The sequence below is a fragment of the Myotis nattereri genome, assembly GCF_964212035.1.
Source record: "Myotis nattereri genome assembly, chromosome: 2".
Taxonomy (NCBI): domain Eukaryota; kingdom Metazoa; phylum Chordata; class Mammalia; order Chiroptera; family Vespertilionidae; genus Myotis; species Myotis nattereri.
In genome coordinates this window covers 96,652,567-96,680,172 of record NC_138076.1, presented here as the reverse complement: position 1 = coordinate 96,680,172, position 27,606 = coordinate 96,652,567, and the positions used below count along the sequence as shown (strand labels likewise).

The window sequence follows — 27,606 nt, the reverse complement described above, 5'->3', positions numbered from 1 at the left end:
GCAGATGAGTGGATTAAAACTGTGGTACATCTACACAATGGAATGCTATGCCGTTATAAAAAAGGAACTTTTACAATTTGCAACAGCATGGATGGAACTGGAGAGCATTATGTTAAATGAAATAAGCCTGTCATAGAAAGATAAATATTACATGATCTCACTCATTTGTGGGATATAATGATCAACATAAACTGATGAACAAAAAATAGATCTAGAGACAAGGTAGCACTGAGCAGACCATCCAAATTCAGAGAGAAGGCAGGGAAGGGGGGATGATTACAGATCAACCAAAGGACTTGTATGCATGCATATTAACATAACCCCGTGGTTGGCAAACTGGCTCACGAGCCACATGCGGCTCTTTGGCCCCTTGAGTGTGGCTCTTCAACAAAATACCACGTGCGAGCATGCACGTACAGTGTGACTGAAACTTCGTGGCCCATGCGCAGAAGTCGGTATTTTGTGGAAGAGCCGGTATTTTGTGGAAGAGCCACACTCAAGGGGCCAAAGAGCACCATGTGGCATGTGAGCCACGGTTTGCTGAACCGCAGTTTGCCGACCACTGGCATAACCAATGGACACAGACACTGGGGCAGTGGAGCTTGTCCTCATGGGTGGGAGTGGCCAGGGGGGGGGTTGTCAATTGGGGAAAAAGGAGACATATGTAATACCCTAAACAAAAAATAAATAAATAAACTTTATTTTTACATACTCACAACTGTAAACCTACTTTTGCCCACCCCTGTATATTATAGAAGAAAAAGATCAAGGAACTTGAGAACATAGCAACAGAAACTATACAAAACTAAACAAGAGAAAAGAAGAAAAAGAAAATAACAGTATGAGTGTCCTGTAAAACAGTATTAAGTAGTCAAAAATACATGTAATCAGTCTCAGAAAACAGGAGGTGAAGAGAGAAAAACAATATTTGAAGAAATAACATCCAAAAATTTCCTAGAGAATATGTCATGTAATTAAGAAATATAATTAAAATTTTAAGAGTAACCTCTTAAAAAGTAAAATGAAACAAACAAAAGTGTATACCCATTTGGTGGCATAATTGCACTAAGAAGAATCATTACAAGTAACTTTAAAACACAGGAAGAATTTGACTGTATATTTCCAATGTGATATACCCTAAAGACGAAAGAGAACTATCTAACTAAATAAACAACTGTATTTAGGAATAACATCGGTGGTGCTGCTATTCTGAAACTGTTATGTATGTTTTATGGGGTAATTCAAATGAATTATTATGTAATATCATAGTTACCTCAGTATAGGGAAACAAATGTGAAATTGAAGAGGTTTAATAAAAACCTTGTAGACCTAAATTTGAACTGGAATAATCAATATAAACACTCGAGGCAGTTTATCTTCAAAAAACTTTAGCTGTGTCCACTTAATCATCCTAGAAAAATGACCCACATATTAGTTAGCAATTATTACCTTACAGGACTCATTCTCTTAATGCTATTCCCATATTCCAGGTCTCAAGCACAAGATACACAAGATGGGCCTGGAAGATCTTGTCATAAAAGATTGCAAAGAAATTACAAAGATTAGTGGATTGTTCAAAAGGACTCAGGGTTCAGCCTAAATAGGCTCTGAGATATACAATGAGTGGCCAGATTATTATAACCACCTGATGTTTGTAGGCAAATTAGCCGTACACTGCATCATATGGGATATGAAAGCCAAAGGCCTGTTCGAACACTTTTGCTGTCTGCAGTTACCAAGATAAAACGTCTCCAACTTGCACAGGAACACAAGGATTGGACAGTCGAGCATTGGAAAAAAGTCTTGTGGTCTGATGAATCACGTTTCCAGTTGCATCATGCAGATGACAGAGAATTGGCGGAAACAGCATGAAAGTGTGCACCCCATATGCATGAGTACAACCCTTCAAGCTGGTGGGGACAGTGTTATGGTTTGGGGCATGTTTTCCTGGCATGATTTGGGCCCTTGAATTCGTGTGAAACAACGTCTGAATAGCACAACATACCTAAGTATCATTGCTGATCAACTTCATCCTATCATGTTGATGGGGTATCCCAATGAAGAAGGCTTCTTCCAACAAGACAATGTGCCATGCCACGGTGCTCATATTGTGCAGGACTGGTTTCAAGAACATGAGGGAGACTTTACCTTGCTTAGGTGGCCCCCACAATCACCAGATCTCAATCCAATTGAGCATTTGTGGGACGAAGTTAAAAAAGCCATCAGGCAGCTGGTTCCACAACCATCAAATCTCACAGAACTGGACAGTGCTATTCATCAGGCATGGTGTCAGATTCCTCGCATCACCTTTGAACATGTGGTGGAGTCAATGCCAAGAAGAATTGTTGCAGTATTGAAGGCAAAAGGTGGCCCAATAAAGTACTGATGGGGTGGTCATAATAATCCAGACACTCAGTGTGTGAGTGTGTGTGTGTGTGTGTGTGTGTGTGTGTGTGTATCCCACGTTCAAAGGCTGTTAAATCGCGTTGTTTACCCATATCTTCAGAAAAAAATCACTTGTACTGTCATGGTGAACAACCTGCTTCCCTATTTATAATGATCTGGCCCTCTAGCAACTTCAGCGTGAAATTATAGCTAATTTGCCTACAAACGTCAGGTGGTCATAATAATCTGGCCACTCAGTGTAGACAGGATAATACGAGCATCAATGAAAAGTAACCACTGCAAATGACTGAAACACAAATACATGTAAATCCATGGGTTTATAATGATACTAGACACCCAGTGCACGAAAATTCATGCACTCGGGGTGGCAGGGGGAAAGGGGGTCTCTCAGCCTAGCATGCATGCTTTCACAATCCGGGACCCCTCAGGTAGGGTCCAGTCCCATCACAGCATGGCTCTGGTTCCCCGGGCCTGTGGGCTGGGGGTGAGGGATCAAGAGGCCAGTCCCATCGCAGCATGGCTCTGGTTCCACGGAGCCTGTGGGTGGGGGGGTGGGGTGGGGGACCAAGAGGCCAGTCCTATGGCAGCATGGCTCCAGTTCCCAGAGCCTGCGGGCTGGGGGTAGGGACGAAGAGGCCAGTCCGATGGCAACATGGCTCCATTCCCACAGCTCCCTCCTGCCACCACGCTGTGGGTAGCTGGGACCCAGCACTGACTTCCGCCATGGGCAGCCGGGACCCACAACTGACTCCCACTGCGCCGGCCTGGACCCTAGCCTGGTGTTCGGTTGTCCGTCCGGACGTTTAGGTCATGACGGACCCTGGCTCTTTATATATATTAGGATTTTAAAAAGACAACAATTAATTGGTCACATCTGGAGGATGCTGGTAAAGTTCCTCTTTATTTTGTACATTGTTTAATAACATAAAAGAATCAAGCACATATTAGTATTCTGCCTTTTCTAAATAAATGTAACATTGGGGAAACAAAGAATAGATGCAAGTTCTCTTTATTAAAGTATTCAGCTAATAAGTGATAAAGGAATGGCTGAATAGAACACATTACCACTGATTATTAAGGATCATCTGCTAACATCATAAAAAGAGCAATAACCAGATATCATGTGCCTCCTGGTAGAGGAGCATACTGATAACTATAAAGCGGTTCTGCAACAAAAAAGTGGAACTGGAATCCAATCAGGCAACCAGATTCAACTATCATTTTACAGAAAATATAAAGAACCATTAAAGTATGCTAAAGACATCCAGTTAGAAAAATCAGTCTGTGTGAAACTCTCTTAAGTGAAACAACATAGTTTATTTCTGAAACATAAGGAGAGAAAGAGAGTTGGAGGGGCAGCCAGAGACAAGGCACTTAGGAGTCATTTCAACCAATAACAATGTGAAAACATTACTTGGATGCTGATTCAAATAAACAAACTATTAAAAAATTACTACATTTTTGAGAAAACTGATTCGATATTATTAACATTAAGCAACTACTGTTAACTGTGTTTGTGATAAATGCATTGTGATTATTTTTTCTTTCTTTATTGATTAAGGTATTACATATGTGTCCTTATTCCCCCATTGCCCCACCCCACCCCCACCCCCGCTCATGCCCTCACCCCCCTGGTGTCTGTGAATTGTGATTATTTTTTAAGATTTATCTTTAGCTGGCCCCAGTGGCTCAGTTGGTTGAGTATTGTCCTGTGCACCGAAGAGTTGCCAGCTCAACTCCAGCCAGGGCACATACCTGGGTTGTGGGTTTGATCCCTGGTTGGGCCAGGGACAGAAGGCAACCAATCTTTCTTTTCTTTTTTCTTTCTTTTCTTTTTCCTTCCTTCCTCCCTCCCTCCCTCCCTCTTTCTTCCTTCCTTCCTTCTTTCCTTCCTTCCTTCCTCCCTCCCTCCCTCCCTCCCTCCCTCTCCATTCTTTTAAGTATGTCCTCCGGTGAAGATTAAAAAAAAAAAATTCTCTTTTAGAGAGACCCATATATACAGATGAAATGATATGACAAGTCTGGGGTTGGCTTTCAAATATAAAGGGAACAAAGGGAGTGAGTAGAATTGTAAATTCAACAAAAGTGGCTATAATTTATTAATATATAAAACTGATTGGTGGATACATGATATTCCAATATAATATTCTACCTACTTCAATAATAAAGTGTAGAAAACAATTAGAGTCTCACCAAACTGCTATCCTTTTGGTCTATGATTTGTGACTTGTTTGTGAAATGAAAAATTATTAATGTCTGGATACTTTGGTAACTAAACTCCCCAGATAAGACCTATCTTCCCATAAATCAGATTTTACAATATGAACACCCATGATCTCTTTTCATAGTAATCAAGAGAAAAATTACAGGTTACACACAAGTAAGAAGCAACTCTGGCTGTGATTTTTAAAGATAGTATAAAATAAGGAATTCATAAATTCATTAACAAAAATAAACAATCTTACTCTGGCTGTGATTTTTAAAGATAGTATAAAATAAGGAATTCATAAATTCATTAACAAAAATAAACAATCTTATCAAAAAAATGGGCAGAGGACATGAATAGACACTTCTCCAAAGATGACATACAGATGGCCATCAGACATATGAAAAGATACTCAACATCAGGGAAATACAAATCAAAACCACAAGATACCACCTCACACCAATCAGAATGGCTATTATTAAAAAAGTCAACAAATAACAAGAGTTGGTGAGGATGTGGAGAAAAGGGAACCTTTAGGCACTGTTGGTGGAACTGCAAATTGGTGCAGCTGCTATGGAAAACAGTATGGCGCTTCTTCAAAAAACTAAAAACAGATCTACCATATAACTCAGCAATTCTATTCTGGGTACTTATCCAAAGAAAACAAAAGCACAAATTTCAAATAGACATATGCGCCTGTATGTTCATTGCAGCATTATTTTTCTCTCCATTACTATTCAAGTCTTTAATCAAACATCTGTATTAAGATATGGAAGCAACCTAGGTGTCCATCAACAGATAAAGATAAAATGGCGCGCGCGTGCACACACACACACACACACACACACACAAGAATATTACTCAACAATAAAAAGGAACAAAATCCTGCCATTTGCAGTAACAGAAATGGACCTAGAAGGTATTATGCTAAGAGAAATAAGACAAAGACAAATAACATGAATTCAGTTATATGTAGAATTAAAAAAAACCTCAAAACAAATGAACAAAAAAAAACCAAAACAAAAATAGACTCAGAAACAAAGAACAAACTGATGATTTTTGTGGGGGCAGTTGAAGAATGTGTGAAAAGGTGAATGGGAATATCATCAATAATAGTGTGATAAGCAGATATCCTATCTAATAAAAGAGTAATATGCAAATTAACCATCATTCCGATGGCCCATTGCCACAAGATGGCGGCGCCTAGTCTTCTCAGCCCTGCTGGAGTCCTCCAGTCCCGGGGGCAGCCGCTGAGAGCAGGGCCTGCTTGGCCGTCACCGCAGCTACCTGGGAGCGGCCAAGTGAGCCCCACAGATCGCACACAGCAGGGCCCACTTGGCCGTCGCCCGTGATGACCTGGGAGCAGCCAAGTGGGCCCCGCAGACAGCAGAGAACCATGGGGAGCGGGCCTAAGCCATCAGTAGGACATCCCCTGAGGGCTCCCGGATTGGCAAGGGTGTGGGCTCAAGGATCCCCCCCTCCTAGCCCCCCCCCCTGCACAAATTTCATGCACTGGGCCTCTAGTCTATATATATATATATATATATATATATATATATATATATATATATATATAAAAGCCTAAGCAACCAGCCAACTGGCTGGTAGCTATGATGCAAAATGACCACCAGGGGGCAGACACTCTGACCAGTAGCTATGACACGCACTGACCACCAGGGGCAGACACTGAATGCAGGAGCTGCTGAGCTGTGGTGACTTGGCAGCTGCCATTCTTGGGTGACGTACCCGGAACTAGAAAGGAGGAAGTCTGATTCTGGGGTGCGCCACTCAAGAACCACCCTCTTGCAATCCGGGACTTCTAGGGGGATGTCAGAGAGCCAGTTTCGGCCCGATCCCCGCAGGCCAGGCTGAGGGACCCCACCAGTGCACGAATCTGTGCACCGGGCCTCTAGTGCTCAATAAGAGTGGTGAGAGTGGGCATCCATGTCGTATTCCTGATCTTAGAGGAAAAGCTTTCAGTTTTTTACCATTGAGTATGATATTAGCTGATAATTTATCAAAGGTGGTCTTTATTACATTGAGGTACTTTACTTCTATTCCTATTTTATTGAGTGTTTTAATCATAAATGGGTGTTGTATCTTATCAAATGCTTTATCTGCATCTGTGGATAAGATCATAGATTTTTATTCTTTCTTTTGTTAATGTGGTGTATTACATTGATTGATTTGCCTATGTTGAACCATCCTTGTGCCCCTGGAATGAACCCAACTTGATTGTGATGCATTATTTTTTAGATGTACTGTTGTATTCATTTTGTTAGCATTTTGTTTAAGATTTTTACATCTGTACTTATCAGAGATATTGGTCTGTAGTTTTCTTTTCTTTCTTTTTTTTTTGTTATCTTTGCCAGGTTTGGTATTAGGATTATATTGGCCTCACAGAATGTGCTAGGAAGTATTGCCTCATCTTCAATATTTTTTTGGAGGAGTTTGAGAAGGATAGGTTTTAAACCTACTTTGAATATCTGGTAGAATTCCCTAGTTAGGGATAATGTCGAGTCACTGTACTATTACTGTACACCTGAAACTAATATAACACTGTATACCAATTATACAAAAAAAAGATAGCATGAGAAGTTGTAAGCTTATCCAATGTTTTCTTCACTCAATAAAACAGAAAACAGAAATAAACCAAAATAATAAACAAAGAAAAAGAAAAACAATTTCAAGAATTATGAAGTACTAGACAGTCTTAGAAGTTAGTGAAATATAAATGAAACAACTACCTTCTGACTACTTTTTCTGTTAATAAGTTTTCATGTTAATAAGTTTTCATCTTGTGGCAATGGGCCATCGGAATGATGGTTAATTTGCATATTACTCTTTTATTAGATAGGATATCTGCTTATCACACTATTATTGAAAAAGGAATTGTAAAAGGAATCCTTTATTCCCTCATTAAAATAATTTTCTCCTTTCAGCCGAAACCGGTTTGGCTCAGTGGATAGAGCGTCGGCCTGCGGACTGAAAGGTCCCAGGTTCGATTCCGGTCAAGGGCATGTACCTGGGTTGCGGCACATCCCCAGTAGGAGATGTGCAGGAGGCAGCTGATCGATGTTTCTCTCTCATCAATGTTTCTAACTCTCTATCTCTCTCCCTTCCTCTCTGTAAAAAATCAATAAAATATATTTTAAAAAAATAAATAAATAAAAAATAAAAAAAATAAAATAATTTTGTCCTTTCAAATTCAAGTTTTTCCTCCTTGGGGATGATCACATACATGCAGAAAAATGCAAACAAAACCAAAAAATGCATTAAAAGCAGTAGAGAAAAAATGCAGAATTCTACTACCCTGAATTTCTTTTAACATTTTGGTGAACATACTTCAAAAATTTCTCTATATATACATACATACATATACTAAATGAGGATAAATATACTATTTGAAAACTTTTTTATCCAACAAAGTTGTAGAGAACTCCTATATCACGTATTACTAAGCACTATTCTTTCTAATAGTCACATAATTCTTTAGTGGATGGCTATACAACTGATGTAACCCATCTCCTACTGATGAGCATTTAGATGGTCTTATTCTTTATTTAAATCTTAATAATAAACAAACAAACAAATAAACCTTAACAATAAAACCATGATATAAAATCCCTGTGCTAGCTATTTACTTAACTCTGAGCTTTAAGCCTATCCTATAATCTGCTCTGAGATTGGGAGCTATAAACCTGCAAATTACATTCCCCAGAATCCCTCAAAAACTGGCTTCCTACTGGTTCTTCTAATTAAAGACACAAGAGCTTCTTCAGACATTCTGTGCAGTAGCTTTACTGCCACTTCCACTCCCCACCTCCTTCCTTGCAACAGTCAAGCCACCCCTACTGACAGTTAGTTGATGTTGACAGGGCTCTTCCACCACTGGGCAGTACTTAACACCACTTCTTCCTTGTTGTTTCTTCAAACATCTGTATGAATTATTTATGTTTAAAATACCTAGTATGGTTTCTATTTATCTGACTGGACCCTGAACCATATAATCATTATGTAAACATTTTTTCTAATCATCTCTGGGATGAGTTCCTAAAAGTGAAACAGCCGTGTTAAAGACTACACACATTTTAAGTTGGTATATATTAACAAACCAGAAAAACTGCATCAATTTATACTCCAACCAAGAGAGCATCACTGGAATGCTAGCTAATACTGGTTATAGTAGTTTACAGTGTTTTTATTTGTTTTTCTCTCTATTACTATTAGCAGGCATAAAATGTCTTTTCTTGATTTGGGGGACTGGAAGGATTTCCTATTTGTGAATTCCCTTTGCTAGTATTCTATGGTGAGGCTTGTTTGTTATTCCTTCAAGTCATTATATAGTACAAATATTACCCTTTTCTATATTATAACAAGTGTTATGCTGGAAAACTATTGTTGATGTTTTTAACTTATTCCATGAGATTTGCTTTTGTCTAAATAGTATTCTCCCTCACTAAAATAAGAAGGCAGAGACTTAACCTGTCCTGTTCATTTCAACATCCTCAGTGTCTTATACAGTAAAGGCTCTATATTTTTTCAACAAATGGATTTTTGAAAATCTAATCCATCAATAATTCCTTTATGACTTAGCATTAATGTTTCTCCCCCCACAAAAAAAGGGAAGTTACTAAAATGTTCTGGTTGCTAATATTTTTATTAATTCATTTTATATATTTAAATCTTAGATAAATAATTTATCTTTGATCATCTGGAATATATGTAAAATCAAGATAAGCAGTCTACATTAATTTTTCTTTTCAAAACAGTGTGCCAGTTACTTATTAGGTGATCTAACTTTTTCTGATGAATGTCCCTGTTAACTATTATACTGCTCTACCCACTATTATAGGGATGCAAATTTCTTGTATACCTTATGTCTAGGTCTTATTTTTTACTCCTACAACGATTGTTAGAGATATGTAAGGAAAGCTTGGATTTTTACATACTTACTTTGGATATCTCCTTTTTAGTAGTTTTCCAGTTGATTCTCTTGGATTTCCAAAAAAAATATGGTAACTTTGCTTTCTCCTTTCCAACACTTCAACTTATTTTCTTTGCTTATTTAATTATATTGGCGAGTGCATCCAAAACAATGTTAAATCATGGCAGTGATAGTGTATTTTCTCATTTGCTTCCTGACTTTACCTGGAATGCTTCTAGTGTTTTACTCTATGATGGTGCCGCCTGCTTATTTTGTTATGAAGCGTTTAAACCTATTGGGTTTAATTTTACATAGACTGATTTTTTTAATCTGAGCCTTTTCATCATCTATCAAAGTGATCTATTATGTGCCTTTTACTTTTTACTCACTTATATAATGAATTGTAACATGAATATTCATTAGGCTTACTAATATCAACACTCTTGTATTCCTAAAATAAACCACATTTGTGCATAGTATATTCTTGTTTTACTGTAGTAAACTCTCTTTTTGCTAGTATTTACTTATAATTTTAGGATCAAAATTTGTAAGATTTGTCTTAGTTTTCTTTTGGGGGGTATTTTGCATTCTTGCTAAGTTATCTTGGCTTTAAAAGAAATAATTTGAATGTTTTCTCCGCCCTCCCCACCCTGCCATGCTCTGAATAATTAAAAGTGAATTAGAATTCCTGGTTGCTTGTAAATTTGAAAAAAATTTAACAGAACTTTTATTGTGCTTTTATTATAGAGTAATTTTACTAACTTCTTTTTTATAATGATGTCCTATTATGTTTTTCTTCCCTTTTCTTGAGCCAATTTTAATTTACATCATCCATTTAAAAAATTCAAGTTTCCAAATATCTAAAACATAGGTATAGTCATATTTAAAACTTAGATACTGGGAGTAAAATGATGAGAAAAGACATATCAGAGATATGCAAACAAGAAGAAAACAAAAGTTGCATTTAGGGGCATAAGCAAAACTGAATGCAAAGGGGAAAAGAATACAACTTAGTAAACCTCACAATAATAAATAAATAAAAAAGGCAAAACGTTTTTTGAATCCTTGTATCCTAAAGGATATCCTTCATTTGTTCTTAAATACAAGTTGGTTAGTTAGGAAATTCTTTAGTTACATTTTTTTTTGTACATCAAATCTCAACAGCTGTTGAATCATTAACTTTGAAAATCTTATGTGCTTGAAAAGAAATGTCAGGCTCATTACTTTTTCATTATGTATGACCCTTTTGTTTCCCTTCCCTTGATGTTTGTAAAATCACTTCTGTAATCCCTAAAAGTTTCGTCAATTCTATCCAGATATTTTCCTAGAATATCAGCTTTTCTTCATCTCCAGATTCTTCTTTTTCATTCATTATAAACAAGTTTATTTTCTGTGTGTGAATATTTTGTACTTCCCATTATTCTGCTTTCTACTCCATGGAAACCAATAGCTTTTCACTATCTCTTTAACTGCCTTTATTTCTTTGCCCACCATCTCCACATTCTATGCAATTTCCTCAAGGTCAATCTATAGCTTCCTGGTTAAATTATCTATGTTGTTTACTCTACCCCTTGCTGCTTGTAATAAATTATATTCTGTAAGCAAATGTTTCTGCTCTTCTTTATCCTTAGTTCTACCACCTCCCTTTTTATATATTACTAGAGGCCCGGTGCACAAAAATTTGTGCACTTGGGAGGGGGGGGGGGGTGTCCCTCAGCCCGGCCTGTTACCTCTTGCAGTCTGGGACCCCTCAGGAGATAATGACCTGCTGGCTTAGGCCTGCTCCCGGGTGGCAGAGGGCAGGCCCAATCCCTAGGTGCAGCCCCTGGTCGGACTCAGAGCAGGGCCGATTGGGGAGTTGGGGCGCCGCCACCTGTCATGCACAGACCAGGGCAGATCGGGAGGTTGCGATGCCACCCCCAGTCATGCTCAGGGTAGGACCGATTGGGGGGTTGGGGCACCGGCCCTATCACACTCAAGGCAGGGTTGATGGGGAGGTTGCGGAGCCACCCTGTCACTCACAGAGCAGGGCCCATGTGGGGAGTTGGGGCTCCGTACCCTGTCATGCACAGAGCAGGGTCGATCAGGGGGTTGGGGAGTTCCCCCCTGTAACGCATAGAGCAGGGCCGATAGGGGAGTTGGGGCACACACAGAGTAGGGCGGATCAGGGGGTTGGGGCGCCGCACCATGTCACACTCAGGGCAGGGCCGATGGGGAGGTTATGGCTCTACTCCATCACACACAGAGCAGGGCCCGTGGTGGGGGGGGGAGTTGGGGTACCGCACCCTGTCACACACAGAGCAGGGCCGATCAGGGGGTTGGGGAGCTCCCCCCTATCAGGCACAGAGCAGGGCTGATCAGGGGGTTGGGGTGCCTTCCCCTGTCACGAACAGAGCAGGGTGGATAGGGAGGTTGTGGCCCCGCCCCCTGTCACACACAGAGCCACAAGGCGATCAGGGGGTTTGGGCGCTGCCCCCTGTCATGCTGATCCCAGTTCTGGGAGGCCTCATGGCTCCGCTGATCCCGGTGCTGGGATCCTTTTACCATATAGGATAGAGGCCTGGTGCATGGGTGGGGGCTGGCTGGTTTGCCCTGAAGGGTGTCCTAGATCAGGGAGGGGGTCCCCACTGGGGTGCCTGGCCAGCCTGGGTGAGGGGATGATGGCTGTTTGCAGCTGGTCACACACCCTTCAGGGTGGGGGTCCCCACTGGGGTGCCTGGCCAGTCTGGGTGAGGGGCTGAGGGCTGTTTTCAGGCTGGCGGGTGACTAAAGCTCCCAACCTCTCCTTTTTTTCTTTTTCTTTTTTCTTATTCTGGGCCAGCTTTAGCTCTGAGGCTTGGCTCCAGCTCTTAGGCCTCGGCTGCTGAAAGCAGGTATCTGGTTTGTTTGGGTTCTATAATGGAAACACTGTTTCAACTCCAGCTCTGAGATCCCGGCTGGCTGAAAGCAGGTTTCTGGGGTTTTGTTTAGCTTCTATATTTGTAACATGTTTCAAACTGCAAGCTCAGAGGCCGGCAGCGGCAGGCGGGGAACGTTGGAGTCCTCCGTCACTGAAGCAAGCAAGCCTCATGTTAGTTTCAAGCTGCCTGGCTGCCGGCCGTCATCTTGGCTGGCAGTTAATTTGCATATCGCCCTGATTAGCCAATGGGAAGGGTAGCGGAGGTACAGATAATTACTATGTTTCTCTTTTATTAGATAGGATGTTATTTTTGATCTCTTCCCCCTCTGACCCCCAGAAGTCATTTGCAGTTTAACTTTCTTGGCAACTAAAATTTCATTTTTTTCCTAGAAAAACTAATTCTTCCAAAAAGTTCTTATCAGCTATTTTTGAATGTTAAAATATTTGTATAAGTTTCATGTTCAATTTATTTGTATTCTGTTAATTCATGCTTAAATAACAGAAATTCTCTCCAGCTCTGCCATTTTAAAAAAATGCTGATAGTGTCTCCCTGATGATTGAACATTGGACATTTCTCTTAAAAAATTAACATCAAAGTTTCCAACTGTGGCTAAGTAGCATGAAGGAGGAAATTGGGACTAAAGGTAACAACTCCCTATCTCTCTGTAATTTCTCTCCAAGATTACTGAAACTCTTCCAGTGATAAGAACCAACTAGTTCCACTTGGACTATGGCTGTGTTATCAGGTGACTCCTAGTTTGGGCACATAATGCCTACTGTGGGGTGAATTAGAATGAAACCCATAATTCATCTCATTTTTGCTTAGTGAGTCAGCACATACTTTTTTTCTGTTCCTGCAAAGTTGGTAATAAGTTTACTTCATGACTCTAATCTAAGCTTTACTCTTCCTTTTACGGAAAGAAAATAGGTCAGCCCAAAGAAAAATAGTATGACCACAAAGGCTCTCCTATTGTTCTACTACTAGCTGAAGCTAGGTTCTACTTATTTCTTTCAGACTGTCCATACACCTCAATCTCCTCTCTAAACTAGCAAAGGACAGAACACTTACTATACATTTCTTTATACACCTGATTCTAGGCTTACCTAGCACAATATCTCTTTGTTGTAACTTCTACTTAGATATATTTTTCAGTTGGTTCTTTTAAATCATTTTAGTAAACTCAAGGGAAACTGATTTAATATTTCCTCAAAATCAACCCACCCAATTTAATAATTTAAAATATGCATACATATTTTATCTCCTGTTAGACATATACTATGAGTTACTTTATTAAGATCAGTGTATGGAAAAAACAAGGTATACAGTATCAGTGAATTCTCCTCATGAGAGACATCTGAAATATACTCTTTACAAATAAACCAGATAACTAGAGGTATACCAATTCCACATTATAGCAGCATGTTTTAAAATACCCATACATGTTCTAAAATGTTCACCTTTCGACCCTGATTTTGTAGTTCTCCTACAATTTTTTAATGTAAAAGGTATTAGGAAAGAGAGTCTATATTGAACATAAAGACCACCAGTAGCCTGGCTGGTGTGGCTTAGTGGTTGAGCGTCAACCTATGAACCAGGAGGTCACGGCTCGATTCCAGTCAGGGCATGCCAGGGTTGTGGGTTCGATCCCCAGTGTGGGGTGTGCAGAGGCAGCCGATCATGATTCTCTCGCATCATTGATATTTCCATCTCTCTCCTTCTCCCTTCCTCTCTGAAATCAATAAAAATATATTTAAACAATAACAACAAAACCCCCACCAGTAAATAAATCAAACTAAAATGTATTCAAAGCTCTGATTAAGAAAGGAAATGTGCCATAACAGACATGTTACCATAGGCATTACAGATAAACAGGCGGACATTCAAATCTTCTCTCTGCTACTTGCTAGCTAAATAACCTAGGCTAGAACCATTAGATTCCTCATTTGAAATTCCTCTACTTTAATGAAGTGTTACAAGGTCTAAATGAGGTAGTAGGGTAAGTGGACATTCCATAAATGGTATAGAGTTATATATAGTTTATATAGTGTGTGTGTGTGTATGTACGTGTGTGTGTGTGTGTGTGTACACATGCGTGCACATGTCTGCCTCACCACTTTGATCTCTGATCTGGATAGAAGAGTGACAGCACCATTCCAAGTGGAAATTCATGTTCCAAGCTCCGTTAACAATTACAAAGTCAACTCTAAACCATAAAATTTCTTACTCTTGCCAAGGAGAATACTGTTACAACATTCTGGTATGTTTCAATGATCATTTACTTAATGCCTTTGTCTTATTTACCAATAGTTTCTAAAATTAAGTTCACATAAACAGAAATAAATTAAAAAAAAAATTTACCTGAGACAGTCCACAGTCTCTTGCTTAAGAAACGGCCTATACAATTATTCAACATGAAGTATGCTACCCCAACCACAATAATTAGACAGTGACTAAGCCAGAAGTAATGAGGTAGAGGTAAAACTAACCATCAATGACTATAATGATATTAGGACCAACTATCAGATATGATATACTCTTGAGGAACAGTGAGGAAAGATGCATATGAAGTAGACAGGTATCCATATAAAGTAAGGAGAGGTCCATAAAGAATACAGACTTATTCTTTTGAGCTATTACAGAACCACTATCAGAGATCCATAGAGTAACAGTGCAATTTACAATTCTTAGAAATACGGATGGACACTCACACACATACTGCTGTTAAGATGATTATTCCATGCTTCCCTGCTTCCCTATGTCAAATACAGCACTGCTTCTGAAAAATTTCAATCCAAAACTTTAAATCATAAAGGAAAGTGGAGAGTGCAATGGGAAATCCTACTGAAATTACTTCGGAATTTCCCACCAGACCTCAAATTCAAATAATATGTTTCTTCTATGCCACACTATAACAAGGGACTACTTTACTATAAAATTGCTGTCAATAAAATCTTTAAGCAAAATTAATGTTTCAGAAAGAAATTACAGGTTCAGCCACATTTTCATGAATCTTCTAAAATACCAATATGGCCCTAGCCAGTTTGGCTCAGTGGATAGAGTGTCAGCCTGCAGACTGAAGGGTTCTGGGTTCAATTCCAATCAAGGGCACGTACCTCGGTTGCAGGCCCCCAACCATGGTCGGGGGCATGAGGGAGGCATCCAATCAATGTGTCTCTCTCACATCAGTGTTTTTCTCAGTCTCCCCCCCTCCCTTCCACTCTCTCTAAAAATCAATGGAAAAAATATTCTCGGGTGAGGATTAAAAATAAAGAAATAAATAAAAAATAAAATAGCAATGGCTTCCCCCAGAAAATGAGAATCTAAACCAAACAGCATAAACTTAAAAAAATCTAGAAATTCCTTAAAGCATAAAATATTTCAAATATTACATAATCCAAAGAACAGTAAAATATTTTTCTATATTCCAGAATATTTATCAGAATAAACTCAACTCACGATCTAATATGTGGGAAATCCTCTTCAATTTTGCTGCCTGTGTTTTTGAAAATTTGGAGTGCAGCTTCTGCTACTTTTTCATCATCCATTTTCAGACAAGCCAGGAGAGATTCAAATGTTTCAGCAGAATGAAACGAGATGGGATGTGTAAATGAGAGTACCTAAACAAGGAGTCATAAAAATGATCTGTAAACACTTTCATCTCCACAATATAAATCCAAAATATTACATATTAAAAATACAGATCAAATACAAGACTAATTTCACTAACAAGTAAATGAGGGCACTATAAACAAAATTTGAAACATGCTCAAATATATAACAGAAATGTTCCTGTGTAAGAAAATTGTATGATCTAAAAAACTCATTTCTTTCCAAATTAAATTATATGCTAATATAATTCTACTTAATTCGACTTAAAATAATGAGTTTATTTAATTTAATTTGATTTTTTAAGGGGAATAAAGGTAGAAGGGGACAAAAGAATTTAACAAAATATCTCTATTTCTCTAAATAAAAGTTATTAAGAGACTAGCTAGGAACATTTTTGAGAAATAAAGTAACCCAGAGAAGTAAAATACCGGGTAATAAAAGGTTACAATAATCAGTCAACATGATAGTTAACACTAGAAGAAACAGAAAAAGGAAAGCAATAAATAGACCCTAGGATATGTAAGAATTTAGATTATATAGAATGTAATACATTATAGAAAAGGCAACAAAACATAAATGAGAAAGGATGGGATTTTTTAATAAATAGTCCTGGTAACACTGGGAGAAAATCAAATTAGACCATCCTCCAAAATATACAGCTTCAAAATAAATTTCAGATACAAAAGCAAATAAAATTCTCTTAAAATCATGCAATTTTTTAAGCTTAATTGGAATCAAATGTGGACTATAAAAACAAACAAGTAGAAAAACATATTATACCTAATGCCAAATTTTAAGATTCAAACAAAATAAACAACATTATTTGGAGACATATACATAGATAGGGATAGTAAAACTATATAAAAAAGAGAATAATAAACCCAAAATTGAGGACAATTATACCTAGGAAATGTGAGTGAGGGGAAAAAACACTCACAGAATTCCAATAGTATTGAAACTCTGTTTACTTTTCACTGGTATTCATTTTACTAATATACTTTATAACTTACTTTATACTGAAATAGAATATATTAAATAGAATATCTGTATATTCTATAGACATCAAAAATGTCCTATAAAACAGCACAAGAAATAAAAAAGCTCATTTAAATGAGCTAAAAGAAAAAAAAAAAAAAGCCAAAAATCAAAAGATTATGAAATGTCAATAGAAAATGAACAGAGGATAAAAATAATGAATTCACAATAGGGAAAAACACTAATGATTAACATATAAAAGGTATACCTCACTAGTAATAACTATGCAAATTAAGGTTATTTTTTCTTATCAGATTAGGAAATTTCTTAAAAATTTATACTATTCCATGTCTGTGGAGACAGGAGATATGCATCTTTATACACTGCTAATGTGTATGAAGAAATTGGGCATGATTTCTCTGTAAAGAAAATTGACTACCTATCTACCTACCCACCTATCAAACTATGAATTTTGAAAATGGTCATTCTCTTTGAACTAGTAATGCCCTTTAAGCATTAAAAACAATCAAACAAAAAACCACATAAGAGATGTTAGATGTATTTATCTTAGTAGTGATAATAGGAATAAAATGAAAAATATCTAAATATCTAGCAATAGGGAAATAGTTGGAAGCACTATTACACTCCAAAAGTGGACCAATCACCATTTCAAAAAATGTTTACTCTTTTTACTATGAAGCAGACGCAGCACTAAAAAATTTAGATACATGATTTAATTTAGTCCTCTGTAAGATAAGTACTATTATTATCACCACGCATTACAGATGAGGAAGTGGAGGCAAATTTTAACTTCCCCAAAGTGTCAATCTACTAAATGAGAGCCAAAAATCAGATGTTTTTTGACGCTCTTTAAAAAGTCTTGCCCTAGCAGGTTTGGCTCAGTGGACAGAGTGTCAGCCTGTGGACTGATTCCTATCAAGGGCATATGCGGGGTTTCTGGCTGGATCCCCAGTAGGGGGCTGGCAGGAGGCAGCCAATCAATGACTCTCTTTCATCATTGATGTTTCTCTCTCCCTCTTCCTTCCTCTCTGAAGTCAATAAAAATATATTAAAAAACAAAACAAAATAAAAAGTACAGTCTTAAAAAAACACTAAAAAATTGCTTCCAATTTAATAAAAGAAAACCAAAATATGAAATTGTATATTCAGTCGAACACAACTATATAAAAATGTGCATTTTCAAAGATTAAAAGGAATAAAAGAAACTTTGATAGGCTTATGAATGTTTTTGTTCTTTATAATTTTATATTTTCTAAGTTGTCAACAACCAATATTTCTGTAATGAGTATATTTTTGTAATGAGTAGTACATTTGCTACCAAAATAAAAGATAAAATGGAGATTTAGGGAAAATTTGTCTCCTTCTGGGATAAAGATAAGTAGCTGCTTTGCTCACTAATGAAACCTTTAAATTATAGTCCACCATTTTAATTATAGGCTACCATATACAATAGAAAATGAAAAATATGTAACATATATTAGAATACACAATTTCTAAATTACCTAAAGTGATCGATAAAATTTTACTTTAGGTTCTATAAATGTAAAAAGCAAATCTCAAGAATAAAAAATATGATATGTCTAAGAGTTAAGTTATTTAAACACCTAAGCAATTTACCTTAAGCAGTTCAAGACCGGCCCTGATGGCTTGATCAGTTGGAACACCCTCATCTTCATCATCTGCTGTCCCATCTATTGATTTGTTCACTTGCTTAATAAGAGCACTAAAGTATGACCAAAATAAATAAGCAAATAAATAGTTATTATTAGCTGTACTTTATTAGCAATGTCTAAAGAAAATAATCCTAAATATTTCTACATAGCCCACATCCCAACCATATACAAATTTGGTTTCCCAGACATTATTGCAAAACAAGAACTATAATATTTTGAGATGCTTGTTTTCAAACAGTATTTGCTTTTATCCATTCTAATGAGATAACCATATTATTTGATTTGCTATATATTAAGGCTATCTATATTCTTATTCTTATATTTTCCATGGAAGGCCTATGCCCAAACACATGAATGATAACTCTCTTCTAATTATCTAAAATTCACTATTGCTCCAGTAAATAGAATAATATATACGGAGATAATGTACAAATGACAACATTAAACACTTCCAAACCATTTACCAAATATTATTGTGTGTCAAATACTGCTGTAAGAGACAGACATACACAAACCTGCTATTGAAAGGTGTAAAAATACACAGGTAACAGATATCCAATAAAGCCTCACTAGAACATTAGAATAGATCAAAAAGGAAAGTTTTAAAATTTTCTTCTAAAAACAAGCTTAAGTTATTTTTAAAATAATCATTTCATAAATGCATATCAATTATGTAAAATAATTAGTCACCCTGGTAGGTATTAACACAAATAAACATCAGATTAGAGATATAATATGTATCAAAATATAAAAAAGGTCAATTATTCAATGTTCGCTAGATCATCGTTTCTACAAAAATATTAGGTACTGAAAATTCAAGGAAAAGCTAGAAGTGAAATTTATCTGTGTCTCTTACAGCATCCTTTTAAATTTATCATCCCCTTAAAACTTGGTATCTTTGAGAATGTTTTCTCTCCTTTTCTGACCATTTTCTCTGATCAGTCAATTGTCAGATCCCCAACTATTCCTAATAAAAATCTTCAGGCTGAATCCTCTTCTCATATTTTCAGTAGCCCCAAGGATTTTTACCTAGATGTACCACAGGAATGAAAAATATCACAGATCCAAAATTAAATTTGTTATTTTCTTCCATGACTATGAGCATGCTCTCAGTCTAGTGAGGGAAGGCCAAAAATAAAAAAATACATAAAATGATAATCAAGAAACAATAAGGAGTAGAAAAAAGGCCAACACCAGAAGTGAAGTTGTTTCACCAAAAGGAATTTCTGAAGAGGTACAATTGAACTAACCCAAAGAACAAGAGCCAGACATATAAAAAAAATCTGTGAGAAAAACCAAGATGGCGGCATAGGTAAACACCGGAGATTGCTGCCTCGCACAACCACTTCAAAAATACAACTAAAAGACGGAACGGACATCACCCAGAACCACAGGAAGGCTGGCTGAGTGGAAATTCCACAACTAGAAGGAAAGAGAAAAGCATACCGAGACTCAGAGGAGGCGCAGAGCGGAAATGAAATGCTAAGGTGTGGAGGTGCGCATGGAGCAGGTTGGCGGCTGAGGGCGCGGTTGTCTGTTTCAATCAGGAGGGAGTCTCAGGCTCTGAGCTCTAGTTCTGGGCGAGTATCTAGGGACCCAGACTCAAACGGGAGAAGTGGGACTGTCTGGCATCGGTCGGAACACAAGGGCAGCTTTCTCTCCGAGATTTGCAGCAGTTGCTGGGACCGTGAGAGGCAGAGCCCCTGGGAACGGGACTGAGAGCAGCCATAACTGATTGCTCTGCCCGCCCTGTTGAGCCCCTGGGACCCACCCCGCCCAAGCCTTGCACAGAGGCATTTGCGGGATAGCCTCAGGCAAAGGCTAGATTAGCACCTCCCTAGAGGACAGAAGTTCTCCCACTGCAGACACAGCTGATTCTCACAGCCAGTTGGCCTGGAGGTCAAATCCCTCCCAGTGTTACCTACAACAATCAAGGCTCAGCTACAACAAGACTGCGCACAAAGACCACAACGGGGTGCACCAAGAGTGTCTACCTTAGGTAATTGGGACACTTAGCACAGAAAGCCACTCTATTGACATAGCAAAGCATAAAAAATGCCGAGACAAAGAAACAGGACACAAATGACAGAACTGGAGGAAAGCAGGCTGCTGGATATAGAATTCAAAACCACACCTTTGAGGTCTTTCAAGAGTCTTCTAGAGACTGCCGATAAACTTAATGAGATGTACAAGAAATCTAATGAGACTCGATGTTTTGATAAAGGACCAACTAGAAATTAAGCATACACTGACTGAAATAAAGAATAATATACAGACTCCCAACAGCAGACCAGAGGAGCGCAAAAATCAAGTCAAAGATTTGAAATGCGAAGAAGCAAAAAACACCCAACCGGAAAAGCAAAATGAAAAAAGAATCCGAAAATACGAAGATAGTGTAAGGAGCCTCTGGGACAGCTTCAAGCGTACCAACATCTGAATTATAGGGGTGCCAAAAGAAGAGAGAGAGCAAGATATTGAAAACCTATTTGAAGAAATAATGACAGAAAACTTCCCCTACCTGGTGAAAGAAATAGACTTACAAGTCCAGGAAGCGCAGAGAACCATACCAAGACACATCATCATTAAAATGCCAAGAGCAAAAGACAAAGAGAGAATCTTAAAAACAGCAAGAGAAAGAAACTCAGTTACCTACAAGGGAATACCCATATGACTGTCAGCTGATTTCTCAACAGAAACTTTGCAGGCCAGAAGAGAGTGGCAAGAAATATTCAAAGTGATGAATAGCAAGAACCTACAACCAAGATTACTTTATCCAGCAAAGCTATCATTCAGAATTGAAGGTCAGATAAAGAGCTTCACAGATAAGGAAAAGCTAAAGGAGTTCATCACCACCAAACCAGGATTATATGAAATGCTGAAAGGTATCCTTTAAGAAGAGGAAGAGGAAGAAAAAGGTAAAGATACAAATTATGAACAACAAATATGCATCTATCAACAAGTGAATCTAAGAATCAAGTAAATAAATAATCTGATGAACAGAATGAACTGGTGATTATAATAGAATCAGGGACATAGAAAGGGAATGGACTGACTATTCTTGGGGGGGAAAGGGGTGTGAGGGATGCGGGAAGAGACTGGACAAAAATCGTGCACCTATGGATGAGGACAGTGGGTGGGGAGTGAGGGTGGAGGGTGGGGTGGGAACTGGGAGGAGGGGAGTTATGGGGGGAAAAAAGAGGAACAAATGTAATCTGAACAATAAAGATTTAATTAAAAAAAAATCTGTGAGTAAAACAATAGGTCTGGAAAACAAAAGAGAATCAACTAAAAAACTGAATAAAAGTCAGTGAGATGACACCAACAAAACATTCACTAGTCAACAGTGTTTTCTCTATTAGTCAGAGTCACCTAAAAAGATAAAGAAAAAAATCTATTCACAAATGGCAAGTCAAATATATAAAATGAGTAGGAATAAAATGTTTTAAACGCATAGGATTTGTATATATACTCGATAGCATACAGATTCAAATACAGAAACTTAGTTTCTAAAGGCTGTTCCAGAAGTGATTTGTTCTAAAACTGAATAATTCCCCCAGATTAGAAATAATGTAAATTGGACTGAGAATATATATATTTCGGAACCAAGATGGCGGCATAGGTTAACCCCGGAGTTTGCTGCTTTGAACAACTACTTCAAAAGTGAAACCAAAAAATGGAAGGGACATCACCCAGAACCACAGGAACGCTGGCTGAGTGGAAGTCCTACAACTAGGAGGAAAGAGAAACGCATACGGACACTCAGAGGAGGCGCAGTGCTGAAGTCAAATTCAGAGGTGCGGAGTGCGCGGAGCGGGCTGGCGGCGGAGGGCGCGGTTGGCGTTTTCAATCGGGAGGGAGTCGCAGACTCTGAGCTCCAGATACGGGCGAGTCTTTAGGGACCCAGACTCAAACGGGAGAAGCGGGACTGTCTGGCTTCGGTCAGAGCGAGTGCAGATTTCTCTCCGAGGTTTGCAGCTGGTGCTGGGACTCAGAGAGGCAGAGCCCCTGGGGACAGGACTGAGAGCCACCATAACTGCTCCCTCCGGCCCACCCTATTGATCCTGTGCGACCCGCCCCGCCCAAGCCCTGCACAGAGGCATTTGCCGGATAGCCTCAGGCAAAGGCTAGATTAGCACCTCCCTAGAGGACAGAAGTTCTCTCACTGCAGACACAGCTGATTCTCATAGCCACTTGGCCTAGAGGTCAAACCCTCCCTGGTATTAGCTACAACAATCAAGGTTTAACTATAAGACTGTGCACAAAGACCACTAGGGGGTGCACCAAGGAAGCATAACAAAATGCGGAGACAAAGAAACAGGACAAAATTGTCAATGGAATATATAGAGTTCCGAACCACACTTTTAAGGTCTCTCAAGAACTGTTTAGAAGCTGCCGATAAACTTAATGAGATCTACAAGAAAACTAATGAGACCCTCGATGTTATATTGGGGAACCACCTAGAAATTAAGCATACATGGACTGAAATAACGAATATTATACAGACTCCAGACAGCAGACCAAAGGAGCGCAAGAATTAAGTCAATGATTTGAAATGCGAGGAAGCAAAAAACACCCAACCGGAGGGGCGGAATGAAAAAAGAATCCAAAAATTCGAGGATAGTGTAAGGAGCCTCTGGGACAGCTTCAAGCGTACCAACATCAGGATTATAGGGGTGCCAGAAGATGAGAGAGAGCAAGATATTGAAAACCTATTTGAAGAAATAATGACAGAAAACTTCCCCCACCTGGTGAAAGAAATGGACTTACAGGTCCAAGAAGCGCGGAGAACCCCAAACAAAAGGAATCCAAAGAGGACCACACCAAGACACATCATAATTAAAATGCCAAGAGCAAAAGATAAAGAGAGAATCTTAAAAACAGCAAGAGAAAGAAACTCAGTTACCTACAAGGGAATACCCATACGACTGTCAGCTGATTTCTCAACAGAAACTTTGCAGGCCAGAAGGGAGTGGCAAGAAATATTCAAAGTGATGAATAGCAAGAACCTATAACCAAGATTACTTTATCCAGCAAAGCTATCATTCAGAATTGAAGGTCAGATAAAGAGCTTCACAGATAAGGAAAAGCTAAAGGAGTTCATCACCACCAAACCAGGATTATATGAAATGCTGAAAGGTATCCTTTAAAAAGAGGAAGAGGAAGAAAAAGGTAAAGATACAAATTATGAACAACAAATATGCATCTATCAACAAGTGAATCTAAGAATCAAGTGAATAAATAATCTGATGAACAGAAAAAAATAAAATAATGTAAATTGAATTAATCCTTTCAAGACCCACCCCCCCCCCCCCCCGCCACACACACACAGATTCTTTAGTTTTAACCTTTCTTATTGACAGTACATGTCTAATGTACTGTTTAATCTATAAGGAAACACTTATTTTCTTAAATTTATTAAACCATCCCCTACTAATCTTAAAGAAATCACTTTCATACTCGTTCCAGGGTGTTTTTCAGGTTAGCATACAGCATCTTTGCTTGTTCATACGTCACTGACTCTGAAATGCTGTCACTGGCTAACTGCTTTTTGTTTATCGAAAACAACAACAGTTTTTCTACCTCTTCAATAGTCTGTGATCATTACTTCTTTCACTCCTTTAGCAACATTAGCGCTCTTGATGGCCACTTTATGTTTTAAAATTGTGCTAATAGTTGATTTCCCCAGCAACAAAAATATTCTCTCCTTTGTTGTCTGAGAGATGCTTTTTGTCATGCTGACGTATCAGCTTGAAAGGGTTGTCAGGTTGAAAACTGAAGTTTAGTTAGACAACAAAGACATTTTTTCAGTGAACTTGGTGAAGAACAGAATTGTTGGAGAAGGGAGACATTCCAGAAAGAAGTTTGACTGTAAATGAAAGCAACTATTACAAGTGACATTTTTCACTAAATCCATAAATATCTCAGGGGAACATAACCTGATGTGGGATAAAATTCAATAAACCCATTTTATGGCTCATCTGAAAAAATGATTATTTGGTAATAGCCAATAAATTTTAAGGTGGAGGAATGAAAGAACTGTGTCAATTAGATAAAAATGCATCATAAAAGCCTCAAAACACAAAGACACCAAAGTGAAATGTATAATAGTCCAAATCATCTATCAATTTATGCTATAATAAGGAAACATTTAAAATCAAATGGGGAAGAATACATTTTTTTTAATAAATGGAGTTGATATAGTCAAAAATGTAACCACTTAATATAATATCAAAGGCAGAAAGAAATATAAAGACAAATGATAGATTTAATTATATAATTTAATGTTTATTAATGTCAAACAAATTTTAACATCAACTGAATTGAGTTAATAGCCTTATTTTAAAAAGCATTCTTATAATTAATAAGAAAAAAAAACAATTCTTCCAAACTCCTCATAGAAAAATAAAAAGTGCAAATGTGAAGCAGAGATGTACAATTTTATCAGTAATATATTTTATTATAAAAGAGCACCTATATACTTATAAAATGGCAGACTGAAAGGTTAATAGCCACCATTTGGAAGAGTTAGGTGAACTGGACACTCACTGAATATTGGTGGGGACTAAAGTTGGAAGTTTTTTGTAAGCCTATTTATAATGGGGTGGTTAACCTAGAGGGCTCTGGAGCCAGACTTCCTGGATTTAAATGCCATTCACCACTTCCAAGCAATGGGCAAGTTATTCAACATCTGTTTAACTCACTGTTCTTTATCTGTAAAATGAGAATAATAATATTTCTTGTCTTATAAGAAGTAAATGAGGTAAAACATTTAGAATGATCCCAGGCACATTATAAGCACTCACTGCTACTACCTGTTATTCTTATTTATGTTTTAAATATGGCCTGATTGCTAAAGCTAAAGACCTATTTTTGGCTCTCTCACTATTTGTGGTATACATTATTTCTGAAAACTTTCTCCATCTTAATTTTCAACATATTGCAATGCCCCAGCAATTTTCAACAGGTGTGCTATAATACTTTTTTAAACATGCAATACCTAACTAAATTAGTCAGGGGCACTCTTTTCCCTTAGACCAGTGGTTCTCAACCTTCCTAATGCCGCGACCCTTTAATACAGTTCCTCATGTTGTGGTGACCCCCAACCATAAAATTATTTTCGTTGCTACTTCATAACTGTAATTTTGCTACTGTTATGAATTGTAATGTAAATATCTGATATGCAGGATGTATTTTCATTGTTACAAATTGAACATAATTAAAGCATAGTGGTTAATCACAAAAACAATATGTAATTATATATGTGTTTTCCGATGGTCTTAGGCGACCCCTGTGAAAAGGTCATTTGACCCCCAAAGGAGTCGCGACCCACAGGTTGAGAACAGCTGCCTTAGACTGTCAAATAAAAAAAATGGCAATAGCCAACACAATAGCCCTCCCATGTGAATGAATCAAAATTATACCTATTTTTTTTTTGAGTGTTAGATCAGCAAAAACTATATTTTTTTGGTGTGCTACAGAATTTTAGTAATTAGTTTGTGTGCCATGGGATGAAAGGGTTGAAAGCTGTTGCAATAACCTAATTTTCTTACATTTCTCTAATTTTTCTACTGTTTTAAAACCACAAGATTCAGTCCATGATCTTTGGATCCTTTTCTTCGTACAAAATCCCTTGCTCAGAGAAGTAATCCAGTCAGTTTCACATTAAACTCAATTTACCTTGTTTTGTTTTTTGCAAAAATTGTTTGCCATGTCCAAATAAGAAGCACAACCTTCCTTACACCTCCTTGAAAACCAGCTCCCTTTTCATTTTTTTTTTTTAAAGACATTACTATTCTCTTCATCATTTGGACCTGAATCCTATTACCTCTGACTCTCCCTCATCTTCATTGATGACCCATTTTTTAGGTTGTTCTTTTCAAATCTTTCTCAAATATGATTCTTCCTTTCCATCCCACTAACACCATCCACAGACAAGTGCAACAATGCTTTAGCAGTCTATCTCTTCTCCCATCCTCCTATCTATCAACAATCCATGGTTCTAACAGAACAAAGAGAAAAGTAAGAGCCTTAAAGGTAGATTTTAAGTGCTTTCCACAGTCTTATTCCAGTCATTTTAAGGATCATCTCAAAGCACTTTAATACTTCTCTAAACTGTAGTTTACATAGATGGTAATCATTTTCTAAATAGCCTTGTTTTTCCTAATCCAGTTAGCTTGGTTTATATTAATCTCAATGCTTAGGATATTCCATTTCCCATCTCTGTAGAAAAAAAATCTTAATCATTCTTCCTCTTTGGTCAAATACTACACCCTTAGAGAAATCCATTTTTAATCATCTGACATTATTTGCACTAATTTTATGGATCTAAAATATAATCTCCTGATTAAAATTCTTTATTAGATTACTAGACAGAAGGCTGATGAAAAGCAGATAGTATGTTTTACCAATACCTACCTGGAATTGCTTTGAATACAGAAGGCACAAAATTATTTAACTAATGCAATTCAGTCTGATTCAGGTTGTTTTTCACACTAGTGAAGAAGGTTCTAGTGTTTTGTTTTCTTTTCAAACCACAGAACCCCTTCTTCAAATGAAAATTGATACAATAGGAGTTCAAAGTAACTAATGGATATCTAAAGTAGTACCTCCCTATTTTGTGGGTGGCAGGAGGGAGTATGGGCCAAGTTACACCCTGTCCCCTCCACCCCCAAAAATAAGTCCCCAAAGGGGCTTCACTGGGTATAGGTGGTACCATTAGTATTATTTCCTTTAGATTCTAATATAGTTCTGAAAGATATTACTGATGACTAATAAAGCAGTATGCTATACATACATTATAATTAGCTTATTTTTTAACTAGTTGAAACATTTTAGGAAAAGTTTTTTAAAAAAGTTCTTATCATATTTTACAAAAGAAAATTAAAGACA

The 27,606-nt window shown here is 37.7% G+C and overlaps 1 protein-coding gene across 1 annotated transcript in view; it reads right to left on the bottom strand.

The window, feature by feature from the left end:
- The window catches only part of PDS5B (PDS5 cohesin associated factor B), a 265,811-nt gene that overhangs the window by 79,227 nt on the left and 158,978 nt on the right, over nucleotides 1–27,606 (bottom strand). The window contains exons 18-19 of the mRNA XM_081083029.1: nucleotides 18,662–18,767; nucleotides 15,896–16,056 (exon numbers count right to left, since the gene is read on the bottom strand). Of these exons, the coding sequence (XP_080939155.1) occupies nucleotides 15,896–16,056; nucleotides 18,662–18,767 (267 nt within the window). The remainder of the gene's footprint in view (nucleotides 1–15,895; nucleotides 16,057–18,661; nucleotides 18,768–27,606) is intronic.